Source organism: Cherax quadricarinatus, chromosome 30, assembly GCF_038502225.1.
Source record: "Cherax quadricarinatus isolate ZL_2023a chromosome 30, ASM3850222v1, whole genome shotgun sequence".
NCBI lineage: Eukaryota > Metazoa > Arthropoda > Malacostraca > Decapoda > Parastacidae > Cherax > Cherax quadricarinatus.
The window spans coordinates 12,965,794-12,981,319 of record NC_091321.1 but is presented as its reverse complement, the minus strand read 5'-3'; the positions used below and the strand labels follow the sequence as shown (position 1 = coordinate 12,981,319).

Below are 15,526 nucleotides of genomic sequence, written 5' to 3'. Positions count from 1 at the left end.
GGGGTTAGGGCCAGGGGGCGTGGTTATGTCAAGGGGCGAAGGTCAGGCCCAAGGGTGCGGACCACATGGCCAAGGAGCGGGATCATGGCCAGAGGTGGTTCATGGCCAGGGAGACTCATAGGTATGATTAATAGGGGCAAGGGCCAGGGCCAGGGTTATGGCCAGGGGCGGTGTGTGGCGAAGTGGCGTTATCTCAGTATAAGGATGGAGAATTATAATAATAATAATAATAATAATAATTATTATTATTATTATTATTATTATTATTATTATTATTATTATTATTATTATTATTATTATTATTATTAATGGAGAAACGCTGAACCTGTAGGGGCCACAGCGCCTTGATAATGGGAGGTAACCAGATCTGCTTCGAGGAAGAGGAGAATAGCTCCATTTCATTGTATTAAGAGCCCTTCAACCTTGAAATGCTAGGGCAGTGAGGGTGTCGCTAGGTTAAGTTAGGTTAGGATAAGTTAGGCCAAATTTACGCTGCACCAACGTGATATGCACAATATATGGAGTTGTTCTAAGTTTCCTTTATGACTGTATCAGTGTCAGAGTGAAGCTATAGTCTTACGGAATAAATGTCTTCGGATATAATGCAAATATTTAAGACTGGAAAGAACACCCAGTTTAAGGTACATACACTGTATATAAACAGCTAAATCCGTATTCTAGGGATTAAATTATTTTTGATTGCACTCGATAGGCTTTAAACCTATCAAGTCAATTAAAGTGGACCACTTTCGAAGAACAGTCAGAAGTTAGTATGGTTAGTAATACCAGTGTTTTATCATGGGTAATACAGAACGACAATATTGAGATAATTAAGAAAGCATCCATTTATGATTCTCCTGCGGCAGTGATTTAAGCAGAGAACTGTAATGTATTAGTTATTAACACAGGTTTACTCTAAGAATCTATTTGTATGCGACGGAATGCATTAATGTGAGAATTCATTGGTCATGATTATAATGAATTAGAACATCAATAAGCCACAAATGAGCATCTTTCAACAGGTACCCTGGAGGTCAGACCATCTCCGTACGACAAGAAATAAATAAAAAAATATTGCACCCGCATTCTCCATATTAATATGACAACATTTTGGCATTTGACTTGAAATGTACAAACGGCATTTTTAATACAGGAAGCTTAATTAATATTTGTTAATTTTATAAGCTAAATGCGGTTGTAGCGACAGAGTTTGCGGTAATAGGTTTTTATTTGCTGGTTTGGCCGACTTGAACCACAACTCGCCCGTCTATCTTAATGGCTATATTTACCAAGTCATTCTCAGTCGATGGCCGCTGTTGTCCGGGACATTAATGAAGTTTTCAGACACCGGAATTATTCATGAGCTTCAATCAAACCCAAGAGGACCAGAAACATCGGTAATGAACTTTTATCATGACGATTTCTCTTGTCTGTTCTCGGGTGTTTTGTTTTTGAGTGATCAAGGTGTGGTTGGTGGTATTTCCTGTCTCTGTTTTTCTTCTTTTTCTGCTTCTCTCTATATTTATCCCTTTATGTTTATGTCTCTTCTTACGTAAATAACAAAACACAGTTCCTGCATGTACCCTCGCCTTCTCTTTCTCACTGTTTCCATGTTTATGTGACAGAGTCTAAAGCTTTTTTTCCCCTCTTATAAAAGAGTCAGTAATCCTTCCATCTACACATATTCATGATGAGTTCCAATTGTATAATCTTATCAGTTCTCACAAGCAAAGAAGAAAACAAAGGGTTTCCAGCCTTTCTCCTCTATTTCATAAGATCTTCAGTTGTTTTTTTATCTGTACACAAATCAATTTATGTATTTGTATTTGATTTTTTTGGGTTATCTTAGTTACCACATGGAGGAGACCTGAGCCAGAACCCGTCCTGGCAAACCTAACTGAGCCTACGTACTTCACACTACGATAATTGTACTTACGTGTACCTGTGCCTTAATAAACTTTACTTTCTCACACTTCGGAGAGCAAACTTTAGACATTTCGGTCCACTCAGGACCATTATCAGGTCCAGGACTGACCGAAACATCGTTCGTAGTTTCCTCCCAAGACTGCGAGTTATCCATGAATTGTTCCACCTACGGTAGTATTGTCAATTTTTTCCCACTGGATTAACATTAATTTATTATTATTTCCTGGTTAGAATTGGTACAGTTACGAATCATACTAGGCAACTTGTAAATTTTTGTAATATTATTTATAAATAACTTCTCTGCAGTGCTTTTAAAATTATTAAGTTATAAAAGTTTAAAGAATCTCATAGTCCCTCGATGCAAAAATACGAAAATTTAATACTTTTTTTTTTTAAGTTGAAGCTACAATTTTAGTGAAAAAGAAACACGTTGCAGAATGAACTTTATTGTGATAAATCGAAATGTCTCATTAAAAGTTCTTTCAGCAACTTTTATCAATGCTTTATTATTGCTAGCAACCCGATGCCAGCTGGATCCAATAAAAAAATTATTTGATGTGATGTGAGGGATGTGAATTATATCTGACTCTTCCTAGACCTTACCTGACTTTTAGTTAAGTAAGACGCATGTCCAACGGTAACTTATCTATATTCCGAAACGTTTCACCTACACGGTAGACTTCATTAGTTGAATACAGAGGTTGCAAATATGGAGAAGTTTTTGAGGTGGTCAGTCCCAGTCCCTCAAATTGATGATGCCACAACTGACATGGTGCAACAGAATCCTAACTTATTTTAGTATAGAGATATAAAAATGCACTGTGTCACTTCCAGTGTTAAAACCAGTGGGATTTTTAAAGGAAGATGCGATAGATTTAACACTAAAGACGGTGATATACCATAAGCATTGCTCTGCCCGGTGGCATGTCCCCTCAGGGAAGGTTCCTTGATGTTGGTGAGGGGCTCTTGATTTAGGGAATTGGATCTGTGCTCCAGTTCCCTGAATTAAGCCTGAATGCCTTCCACATCCCCCCCAGGTGCTGTATAATCCTACGGGTTTAGCGCTTCCCCCTTGATTATAATAGTGATAATCTGCCCGGTGGCTAACGACGGTGGTATACCACAGGCATAGCTCTGCCCATTAACTTCAAATAGGCAGCTGCAAATAGATGATCACAACGAAAAAATCAAAGAAGTGATCACGGAAAGATAATCATGAATGCAGTCATGATGGACGATAACAGAGCAATGTTAACTTTGCTCTGTTTAACGTTGTTTGGCACGAGCTAGGTGCCAGGTCTCCTTGCCACCTATTTCCTCTATTCACCTAGAAATATGTGCCTCTGTGTTAGATGACTCGTGTGAATGGCATCTTGTCTTATGATCATTATTATTATTATGTTCATGAAATAGCGCAAAACATGCAAGGGTCGTGTATCAGCTGGGGCATAGAAGGTAATCAACTATAATCTGATAAATGGCAAGATAGCTTCAATTCCTGGGATCAAAAGCCCTTCACTAGTATCAAGGCACCCACCCCTTCCACCACCCAACAAGCACCGCAGTTGGTTACAATTCATGAGTCCCGTATGACGTTGCCTTCTAGAATTCACGTCTTGTATAATATTGTTAGGAATTCATAGTCTCTCGCTAGGAAACTCTGGATAGAGCTTTATCATGACCTGATACAGTAAGGATCTATACAGAGCTACTTACCAAAACCCATTCTACATTATCAGGTCTGCTTCGTTGATTAATGGGCTCTAACGCTTATAGTTATATGACACATTCACCACCAGTCAAGAACATTTTAATCCCCAAAACTTGGGATTAAAGCAAACTCTTCTAAGAGACATACACCTATTGGTGTACATAACATTGTGCTCAGTCATACGTGAGCTCTTTCTAATCTATAATTCAAAGTTTTTTTTACTGCTATATGATAATGCTGTTATATATGTTGATAATGGGAATATTAAATATGTTAATGCTCAGTATTGATAAATTTCCTAGGTTGCTGTTGTCTGGCCATCACATCTGCTCTGTTAAGTGAGTTATTATGGGGATAAAAGAGTAGGTTCATATCAATCATATAGATACTAGAGATGGTTCAGTACAATCATGCGGACACCAGAGATGGTTCAAATCAATCATGCAGATACTAAAGATGGTTCAGATCAATCATGCAGATACTAAAGATGATTCAGATCAATCATGCAGACACTAGAGATGGTTCAGATCAATCATGCAGATACTAGAGATGGTTCAGATCAATGATGCAGACACCTGACCTGGTTCAGTACAATCATATAGACGCTATGGGTGGTTGAACACAATCATGCTGAATATATCCACTGTAGCCACACTAACACGTCGAATACCTCTCAAAATCAACACTAACACGTCGAGTACCTCTCACATTTAACACTGCATAAACATGTCTGTTTGGCCTTAGTTATCGTAATCTCTGGTCCGGGGATTAAAAATAATAAGCAACAAGGGGGCTGAGGAGGTATCATTAAAAAAAAAAAAAAAAAAAAAAAGCAGCGCCTGACTTTCTAAAAACATCAATAATTTCTTCAAGGTCTTTCAGGGAAGGTTTGCTGCTGAATTATTATCCATGCATATTGCTAAGAAACTCCTCTGTCTGAATAAAACATACAGCGTTTTTTCTTTTTGACTTTGTATTCGGTGTCCACTTGGCAAGGGGATAACATCCACTCACACCTCGATACATCTACTTACAAATGGTCCTTGTAAGTAGTTTGATGGGTTACGTCTACAATGACTTTAGTGGGTTAAATCTACATATTATTATTATTATAATCAAGGGGGAAGCGCTAAACCCGGAGGATTATACAGCGCCTGGGGGGGGGGATGTGGAAGGCATTCAGGCTTAATTCGGGGAACTGGAGCACAGATCCAATTCCCTAAATCAAGAGCCCCTCACCAACATCAAGGAACCTTCCGTGAGGGGTAAATCTACATAATTTACTGTTTTATGTGCCCATTACATATGTGTACCTTCAGGACCATGTATAATAATATCTTTGTTTCTACAAGTACATGTACAAGGTATACAGACCATAGCTGACATCAGTGACATACTACTATATAGAAAGCCGCGTGTTATAAAGAGCAAATTAGGTCAGTTTTGTCCCAAGATGTGACCCACACCAGTCGACTAACACCCAGTTACCCATTTTACTGATGGGGAACACAGACAACCGGTGCAAAGAAACACGCCCAATGTTTCTATCCTCGCTGGGAATCGAACCCATACCCTCGCTGTGTGAGGCGAGAGCTTTAGCCACCAAGGCACGGGGCACCATATATTATATATGCAACCCTAACTTAAATCTTACATAATGTTGACATCCACGCACACCCAAATACACCCATCTACTCGTAAAAATTATCCACTTACACCCAGATACATCCACTTACACCCAGAAACATCCACTTACACCCAGATACATCCACTTGCACCCAAATAAATTCACTAACTTAGAGTCAGTAATATCCACTTACACCCAGGTACATTCACGTATACGCAGCTGCATCCACTTACACTTGGATAAATCCATTTATACTCAGATACATAACTCAGTTACACTTAAAGCGGCAAGAATCAACTGACACTCAAATAATTTATCAAACCGCTGCGTTTGTCAGGTAAATCATTTTGTTCATAGACATCTGCCACTCTAGCATGGTCCATCAGATATCTTCCACTCTGGCATGGTATTTCAGACATCTGCCATCTAGCATGGACCATCAGATATCTGCCATTCTAGCATGGTCCATCAGACATCTGCCACTCTAGCATGGTCCATCAGACATCTGCCACTCTAGCATGGTCCATCAGACATCTGCCACTCTAACATGGTCTTTCAGACATCTGCCATCTAGCATGGTCCATCAGATATCTGCCACTCTAGCATGGTTCATCAGATATCTGCCACTCTAGTATGGTCCATCAGACATCTGCCACTCTAGCATGGTTCATCAGACATCTGCCACTCTAGCAGGGTCCATCAGACATTTGCCACTCTAGCATGGTCCATCAGACAACTGCCACTCTAGCATGGGCCATCAGACATCTGCCACTCATTCACCAATATTCATTCAATCGCTGGCTTTCCATAAATGTGCTGACATCACAACTAAGACGACCCTCCGACTGTAACATTTCCACCTCTCCCAGAGTGCAAGTATTGTCTCCAGGACCCAAATTCAGCTAACCTGATTTCCTTCATAAAACTTACCCTACTCGTATTCCAACAGCACATCCAATTAAAACCACTCGTCCATTCATTCCTATCTAACACGCTCACACAGGCCTGCTGAATGCTCAAGCCAGTAGCACACAAAACCTCCTTGACTTCCTCCCTCTAGCCATTCCTGGGACAACCCCTACCTCTCCTACTTTCCACCTAGGATTTATACCCTCTTTGTCGTCCTATCCCTCTATCCTCTTCAAACTATCTCAACAACTCTCCTCAGCTCTCTGAATTATACCCTTGGTGATCCCACATCGTCTTTTAATTTCAACATGTCAATCTTAAACGTGACATCTCCGGTGCCTATAAAACTCAGAGCCATGCATGACCATGTTAGGAGTGAATGGAGATGATAGTTGTTATTGGATGTGCTGTTCAAGTGTGAGCAAAGCAACTTTTATGAAGGGTTTCAGTGCAACCGGTTAGCCTGGAGGTGGTAAGGGCAGTACCTACACTCTGAGGGAGGGGTGGGAATATTGCAGTCAGCGGGTCGTCTGAATTGCAGTGTCAGCACACTTATGAAAAGACAGCGGCAGAATGAATATCAGTGAATGTGTTTTCTTTGGGTCACCCTGCTTTTGCAGGAAAAGACAAGGACTATGACTCGTAAATAGCCAAATGCTCCAGGGGAAGGATAAACGGCAGGCCTTTTGCCCACCGAGAAGTCAGTCCTTGCCATTTATCTTTCCCTGGAGCACTGGCCCACTTAGGGGAATCAGTCCCTGCCATTTATCCACTTCCCGGGAGCACAGACAGCAAGAAAAGCTTGACCACCACAATTCACCCACATAAAAAGTCTTCAGGAAGACATAAATACAGAAACACTTTGTACATACCTGTTTTTTTACCTCATTAAGTCTTATTTTAATCAGGGTGGGGGTGCTAAACCCATCAGGTCAAGTAGCTTGGATTACAAAATCCTCATCAGCATCAAGGTACCTCCCTGCCTTGAATTCTTGGATACACAGCCCCTTACTGGCATCAAGGTACCTTGGATCAGCTCAGCATCAAGGTACCTTGAAGAACCCCCTCATTGGCATCAATAACCATATTTTATATGGTTAATGATAGTTGTATTTTTCCTTCTCCAGGCCAATTTTTCAGCATGCGTTAAAAAATCAAATAGGTTTCAATAATTTATACTGAAAAATTCTCATCTAGTGACCATACTTATAAACAACAGAACTGGGAAAGAGCTAAACCCATAAGGGCCATACAGTGCCTAGGAAAGGGAAGGCAATCAAGTTTGATCTGAGAAATGGAAGGGTAACCAAGTTCCTAACATCAAGATCCCTTCATCAACATCAAGGCACCTTCCCTGAAGAGTGTATACCAACATCAATTGGCATTCCATTTTCTGCATGTTAAATAAATATGCCACTTTGTTGTAAATTTTATTTGTCTTAGAATGTATGGCAGGTACAAAAATATTTGACTAGCAGATTATAAATCTCACAATCACCAAGTTGATGAAAAATTCATTTATAAAATATTATCTTTATGTTATGTCCTCTGTGTAGGTATTACAAAAACAAAAGTACAATAGCAGTACAGTACTTGGCTGTATTTTGTCAGCATTCAGATCATTTTATCCTTATATACAAAAGATCACTGATTGGATTAACTGCTTATATGCAGGTAGTTTTCAAGGATATTTTAGCAATGATGATACAAATTTTTTAGGAAAATACTTGAACTATAAAAGAGGAAAAGATAGAGATCCATATAAAAGAGTACAGGTGTGGGAATCTAGATGTGAAAGAGTACAGGTGTGGGAATCTAGATGCGAAAGAACACTGGTGTTTGACATGGAGAGGTAGAGGGGTGAGGAAAAAGATTAATCAATATTCGAGACACACTGCAACCCTTCCCAGAACAAATGAAAAGTTACAAAATCATCCAATAAAAGGAGTGGTATATGAAAGGATGAAATCAGAGATTGAATATTAGTTAAAAACAAAGGAGATGAAGGGAAAAAAATTCAGAGACCAGACTGTGTACCACAAATCTTAATAGACATGGGCTGCAGTATAGGGAAGTAGAGTATGAATGGAAATTCAAGAACAAGTTATATAATTACATGTGAGAAATGCCTACTTGTTAAAAAAAAAAAAAAAAAAAAAAAAAAGAGAGAGAGAGAAAATGCACTTTTACTGCAGGTTTCAATGGGAAGGGGCAAATGAATACAAAAGTACAGAGATAGGAATTGCAACTATAAAATACAATATTGATTCTTGTAAAAAAAATATTTATAGGGGGAAAAATTGGAAGGTCAGCATTTGGAACTACCCCTATCCCTGTATCCTTTGATATAAGGCACTGAAGTTTACAGAGGGGAAAATATCCAAGAAAGGAAAAAAAAAGAGGTCCAATTCTTTAGTACAAAAGCCCCTACAAGGCAGCAAAGAAATCCCACCAAAAAGTCCTTGGAGGGCTTGAATCATAAGACAACGTAAGTGTGCCCAGATAATGATTCTCTTTTATAATCCTTAAAGTTTACAAAATATATTCAACATAATACTATATCTAATTAATTACTCATATATACAATGACAAAATAATGCTCCTGAAACAATTAACCATATGCATATGTTTCCTAATATCTATATTACAAAGCATCTAGATTCATTCATTAGGGATTTGCCGGTACTTCCGGCCCGGGTCTTCTCCAGATGGGGCAGCATCTAGATATTCCTTACTTTCTAATATTATATACCAGTCTATATATTGTATACGTATAGCTAAACAAAATGTTGTAAGTCACATCATAAGAAATCTTCAACCAATACTAGACAAAGTACAATATTAAAAGCTTCCTCTCAAATAATTTGCTACATAAAATATAAAATACCAGATTCAAATGCAGGTACACAGCCTTTGTATTTAAGCCTCCAGATGTTGTACAAGACATCAATTAACATCTTTAAATAAGGGTAACAGTCACTTTCCTACAAAATAGGATAAATAAAAATTTACATTTTCTATCAATTAAGTCATCTCAGAACTGTATTTTCCTCTATAAAATATACTCCTACTTCCACAACCTGTGTTCTACTCCTATTTACACCTGAACTTATATCCCTACTTACACAACCTGCACCTTCAAGGTGAAACTAAGTTCACAATGAAAATGGGCAACAGGAAGTACTCTCATCACACTATCAAGTTGTCATCTCACCTGAATTGTAAATATATTAATACATATTTTAACTGGTAGGTAGTAGGTTGGTAGACAGCAACCACCCAGGGAGGTACTACCATCCTGCCAAGTGAATGTAAAACAAAAGCCTGCAATTGTTTTACATGATGGTAGGATTGCTGGTGTCTTTTGTCTGTCTCATAAATATGCAAGATTACAAGTATGTCTTGCTACTTCTACTTACACTTAGGTCACACTACACATACATTAAAAAAAAAAAAATAAAAAAAAAATGTATGTAGTGTGACCTAAGTGTAAGTAGAAGTAGCAAGACATACTTGTAATCTTGCATATTTATGAGACAGACAAAAGACACCAGCAATCCTACCATCATGTAAAACAATTACAGGCTTTTGTTTTACATTCACTTGGCAGGACGGTAGTACCTCCCTGGGTGGTTGCTGTCTACCAACCTACTACCTACCAGTTAAAATATGTATTAATATATTTACAATTCATATATATTTACAAGTATGTCTTGCTACTTCTACTTACACTTAGGTCACACTACACATACATTTTTTTTTTTTTTTTTATTATCACACCGGCCGATTCCCACCAAGGCAGGGTGGCCCGAAAAAGAAAAACTTTCACCATCATTCACTCCATCACTGTCTTGCCAGAAGGGTGCTTTACACTACAGTTTTTAAACTGCAACATTAACACCCCTCCTTCAGAGTGCAGGCACTGTACTTCCCATCTCCAGGACTCAAGTCCGGCCTGCCGGTTTCCCTGAATCCCTTCATAAATGTTACTTTGCTCACACTCCAACAGCACGTCAAGTATTAAAAACCATTTGTCTCCATTCACTCCTATCAAACACGCTCACGCATGTACATGTACACATTTATTTATACACACTCATCTGAGTTTTCTTTGATTTTATCTTAATAGTTCTTGGTCTTATTACTTTTCCTTTTATATCCATGGGGAAGTGGAATAAGAATCTTTCCTCCGTAAGCCATGCGTGTTGTAAAAGTCAACTAAAATGCCGGGACCAATGGGCTAGTAACCCCTTTTCCTGTAAAGATTACTAAAAAGAATAAGAAGAAAATTGTCAAAGTAGGAAGTCTGAATGTGCGTGGATGTTGTGCAAATGATAAGAAAGAGATGATTGTTGTGTTATGAATGAGAAGAAGCTGGATGTCCTGGCTTTAAGTGAAACAAAGCTGAAGGGGGTGGGAGAGTTTCAATGGAGAGGAATAAATGGGATTAGGTCAGGGGTTAGGTTAGAGCTAAAGAAGGAGTAGCAATAATGTTGAAGGATAAGCTATGGCAGGAAAAGAGGGACTATAAATGTATTAATTCAAGGATTATGTGGAGTAAAATAAAGATTGGATGTGAAAAGTGGGTTATAGTAAGCGTGTATGCACCTGGAGAAGAAAGAAGTGTAGAGGAGAGAGAGAGATTTTGGGAAATGTTGAGTGAATGCGTGGGGAGTTTTGAATCAAGTGTAAGAGTAATGGTGGTTGGGGATTTTAATGCTAAAGTGGGTAAAAATGTTATGGAGGGAGTAGTAGGTAAATTTGGGGTGCCAGGGGTAAATGTAAATGGGGAGCCTTTAATTGAGCTATGTGTAGAAAGAGATTTGGTAATAAATAATACATATTTTATGAAAAAGAGGATAAATAAATATACAAGGTATGATGTAGCATGTAATGAAAGTAGTTTATTAGATTATGTATTGGTGGATAAAAGGTTGATGGGTAGGCTCCAGGATGTACATGTTTATAGAGGGGCAACTGATATATCGGATCATTATTTAGTTGTAGCTACAGTTAGAGTAAGAGGTAGATGGGAAAAGAGGAAGGTGGCAACAACAAGTAAGAGGGAGGTGAAAGTGTATAAACTAAGGGAGGACTAAGTTCGGGGGAGATATAAGCGACTTGGCAGAAAGGTGGGCTAGTGCAAAGATGAGTAGTGGGGGGGTTGAAGAGGGTTGGAATAGTTTTAAAAATGCAGTATTAGAATGTGGGGCAGAAGTTTGTGGTTATAGGAGGGAGGGGGCAGGTGGAAAAAGGAGTGATTGGTGGAATGATGAAGTAAAGGGTGTGATAAAAGAGAAAAAGTTAGCTTATGAGAGGTTTTTACAAAGCAGAAGTGTTATAAGAAGAGCAGAGTATATGGAGAGTAAAAGAAAGGTGAAGAGAGTGGTGAGAGTGCAAAAGGAGAGCAGATGATAGAGTGGGAGAGGCACTGTCAAGAAATTTTAATGAAAATAAGAAAAAATTTTGGAGTGAGTTAAACAAGTTAAGAAAGCCTAGGGAAAGTATGGATTTGTCAGTTAAAAACAGAGTAGGGGAGTTAGTAGATGGGGAGAGGGAGGTATTAGGTAGATGGCGAGAATATTTTGAGGAACTTTTAAATGTTGAGGAAGAAAGGGAGATGGTAATTTCATGCACTGGTCAGGGAGGTATACCATCTTTTAGGAGTGAAGAAGAGCAGACTGTAAGTGTGGGGGAGGTACGCGAGACATTACGTAGAATGAAAGGGGGTAAAGCAGCTGGAACTGATGGGATCATGACAGAAATGTTAAGAGCAGGGGGGGGGATATAGTGTTGGAGTGGTTGGTACTTTTGTTTAATAAATGTATGAATGAGGGGAAGGTACCTAGGGATTGGCAGAGAGCATGTATAGTCCCTTTATATAAAGGGAAAGGGGACAAAAGAGATTGTAAAAATTATAGAGGAATAAGTTTATTGAGTATACCAGGAAAAGTGTATGGTAGGGTTATAATTGAAAGAGTTAGAGGCAAGACAGAATGTAGGATTGCGGATGAGCAAGGAGGTTTCAGAGTGGGTAGGGGATGTGTAGATCAAGTGTTTACATTGAAGCATATATGTGAACAGTATTTAGATAAAGGTAGGGAAGTTTTTATTGCATTTATGGATTTAGAAAAGGCATATGATAGTGGAGCAATGTGGCAGATGTTGCAAGTATATGGAATAGGTGGTAAGTTACTAAATGCTGTAGAGTTTTTATGAGGATAGTGAGGCTCAGGTTAGGGTGTGTAGAAGAGAGGGAGACTACTTCCCGGTAAAAGTAGGTCTTAGACAGGGATGTATAATGTCACCATGGTTGTTTAATATATTTATAGATGGGGTTGTAAAAGAAGTAAATGCTAGGGTGTTCGGGAGAGGGGTGGGATTAAATTATGGGGAATCAAATACAAAATGGGAATTAACAGTTACTTTTTGCTGATGATACTGTGCTTATGGGAGATTCTAAAGAAAAATTGCAAAGGTTAGTGGATGAGTTTGGGAATGTGTGTAAAGGTAGAAAGTTGAAAGTGAACATAGAAAAGAGTAAGGTGATGAGGGTATCAAATGATTTAGATAAAGAAAAATTGGATATCAAATTGGGGAGGAGGAGTATGGAAGAAGTGAATGTTTTCAGATACTTGGGAGTTGACGTGTCGGCGGATGGATTTATGAAGGATGAGGTTAATCATAGAATTGATGGGAGAAAAAAGGTGAGTGGTGCATTGAGGTATATGTGGAGTCAAAAAACATTATCTATGGAGGCAAAGAAGGGAATGTATGAAAGTATAGTAGTACCAACACTCTTATATGGGTGTGAAGCTTGGGTGGTAAATGCAGCAGCGAGGAGACGGTTGGAGGCAGTGGAGATGTCCTGTCTAAGGGCAATGTGTGGTGTAAATATTATGCAGAAAATTCGGAGTGTGGAAATTAGGAAAAGGTGTGGAGTTAATAAAAGTATTAGTCAGAGGGCAGAAGAGGGGTTGTTGAGGTGGTTTGGTCATTTAGAGAGAATGGATCAAAGTAGAATGACATGGAAAGCATATAAATCTATAGGGGAAGAAAGGCGAGGTAGGGGTCGTCCTCGAAAGGGTTGGAGAGAGGGGGTAAAGGAGGTTTTGTGGGCAAGGGGCTTGGACTTCCAGCAAGCGTGCGTGAGCGTGTTAGATAGGAGTGAATGGAGACGAATGGTACTTGGGACCTGACGATCTGTTGGAGTGTGAGCAGGGTAATATTTAGTGAAGGGATTCAGGGAAACCGGTTATTTTCATATAGTCGGACTTGAGTCCTGGAAATGGGAAGTACAATGCCTGCACTTTAAAGCAGGGGTTTGGGATATTGGCAGTTTGGAGGGATATGTTGTGTATCTTTATACATATATGCTTCTAAACTGTTGTATTCTGAGCACCTCTGCAAAAACAGTGATTATGTGTGAGTGTGGTGAAAGTGTTGAATGATGATGAAAGTATTTTCTTTTTGGGGATTTTCTTTCTTTTTCGGGTCACCCTGCCTCGGTGGGAGACGGCCGACTTGTTGAAAAAAAAAAAAAAAAAAAATTTAACTGCTAAAACAGAAATGGGCTCACTGGATTACTTGTGATTTTTACATTGAACATAAACTAAACAACAAATAAAATCTTTGACTCTTCTTTTGTAACAATAAATTAAGAGAAAATAACAAATAAGTAAATTAAAGTAACATTGGTATTTCTTCTAAAAAATAAATATTGCCTGTAACCTAAGCCAAAAAAAAAAAAAAATATGGAAAATTTAGTTATGTGTAGGCTTCTATGGTGAATGATACCCTGGCCTTGCTAGAAACTGAATACCAGTAGAACAACGTTCTTGAATGCTCTCAGTTGGAATCCTTGGTGTCTCTTTAGGAAGACTTTTATTTATACCAACATTCTGAATTTCTCGTTGTTTGTGTACTTCTACATCTTTAAGTACAACCTGGGACCCTCCTCCAGCTGTTGGCAGGACATCACCCTAAAAGACAAGAGTTTACTAATTCAGTATCTTAAAGACTATGTAAACTTTATTTCCATCACTACTTTCCATTAAACGATATTAAAAATTAACATGTTGGTATACAACAAAAACATTTAACAACTGCTCACATTAAATAACAAAAGATTGCTTTGCACTACCTTGTATACTCTAGTTTCCATTTCTCCCTGACTGTCCTGATCTTGAGTTGTTAGGCAATAATTTGTGATGGTATTCTTCTCTAAATGTGCTTTCTTCACATTTGTCACTACCTTCTGAGTGTTGAGTATTGGCTGAAGAGCAGTTCCCATTGGCACCATCTGCAGATACAAGAAATATTAGGGAACAAAAAAAAAAGAAAGCAGTGTGTACTATAAATGTCTGACTGTAATTACTCTACCTATTTAAGTTGGTATAGGTAAGTGTATGATAAAATTCACTAAACACTGCTGTTAATTTAGTAAGAGTGCAAAAAAACTGCATGATAGTACTGCAAATCTAGTGTATTATGGTACTACAAATCTAGTATGGTGGTACTAAAAATCTAGTGTATGATGGTACTAAAAATCTATTGTATGATGGTACTAAAAACCTATTGTATAATGGTACTAAAAATCTACTGTATGATGGTACTGTACTAAAAATCTGTTGTATGATACTAAAAATCTAGTGTATGATGCTAAAATGATAATATGTGCTGATTTTTAACAAAATCTGTTAGACTGATAATGAATAAGACATGTGCAACACCTGGGTATCTATATTCTGAAGACATTTCATCAATCAGTGGCTTTACCACCCTGATACAGAGGTTATTTGAAGGTGTTGAAACAGGAGACAGTAGAAATGGTAATCAGTCCCATAGAACACCTTCAAATAACCTCTGCCTTTTATATCTTTTATCTCCATAAAGTTGGAGATTTTTTTTAACACACTGGCCATCTCCCACTGAGGCAAGGTGATCCAAGAAAGAAACACTTTTACCATCATTCGCATATAATCACTGTCTTTACAGAGGTGCCCAGATGTGACAGTTTACAAGTCACTCCAAACAGATGGAGATAAAAGGTATAAAATACTAACACATTGGAAAAATTAACCAAATGCAGTGTAACATGATCATTTATTGACTGTGGTTTGCTTTGGTGGTGGCTAATCTTTTCAGTAGAACATATCAGGTATCAAATTACCAGGAAGATCTTAACTAACCTGTTTTGGGCAATGATTCAACCAAGCATCATGTTGGTCAACCAATGACGAACGATATCTCTGGTCACAAACAGCTGGACCCTGAATAGAAAAGTATCTTAAAAAAAATTTTTTCATCAAACCAGCCATATCCCACCAAGGCAGGGTGACCTAAAAAGAAAA

General features: G+C 38.4%; 1 protein-coding gene across 1 annotated transcript in view; it reads right to left on the bottom strand.

The window, feature by feature from the left end:
- Positions 1 to 13,921: 13,921 nt before the first annotated feature.
- Positions 13,922 to 15,526, bottom strand: part of LOC128692492 (kinesin-like protein KIF23) — a 31,278-nt gene continuing 29,673 nt past the window's right edge. Inside the window, exons 15-17 of the mRNA XM_070089919.1 lie at positions 15,365 to 15,445; positions 14,317 to 14,475; positions 13,922 to 14,155 (exon numbers count right to left, since the gene is read on the bottom strand). Coding sequence (XP_069946020.1) covers positions 13,955 to 14,155; positions 14,317 to 14,475; positions 15,365 to 15,445 — 441 coding nt within the window. The 3' untranslated portion in view covers positions 13,922 to 13,954. The remainder of the gene's footprint in view (positions 14,156 to 14,316; positions 14,476 to 15,364; positions 15,446 to 15,526) is intronic.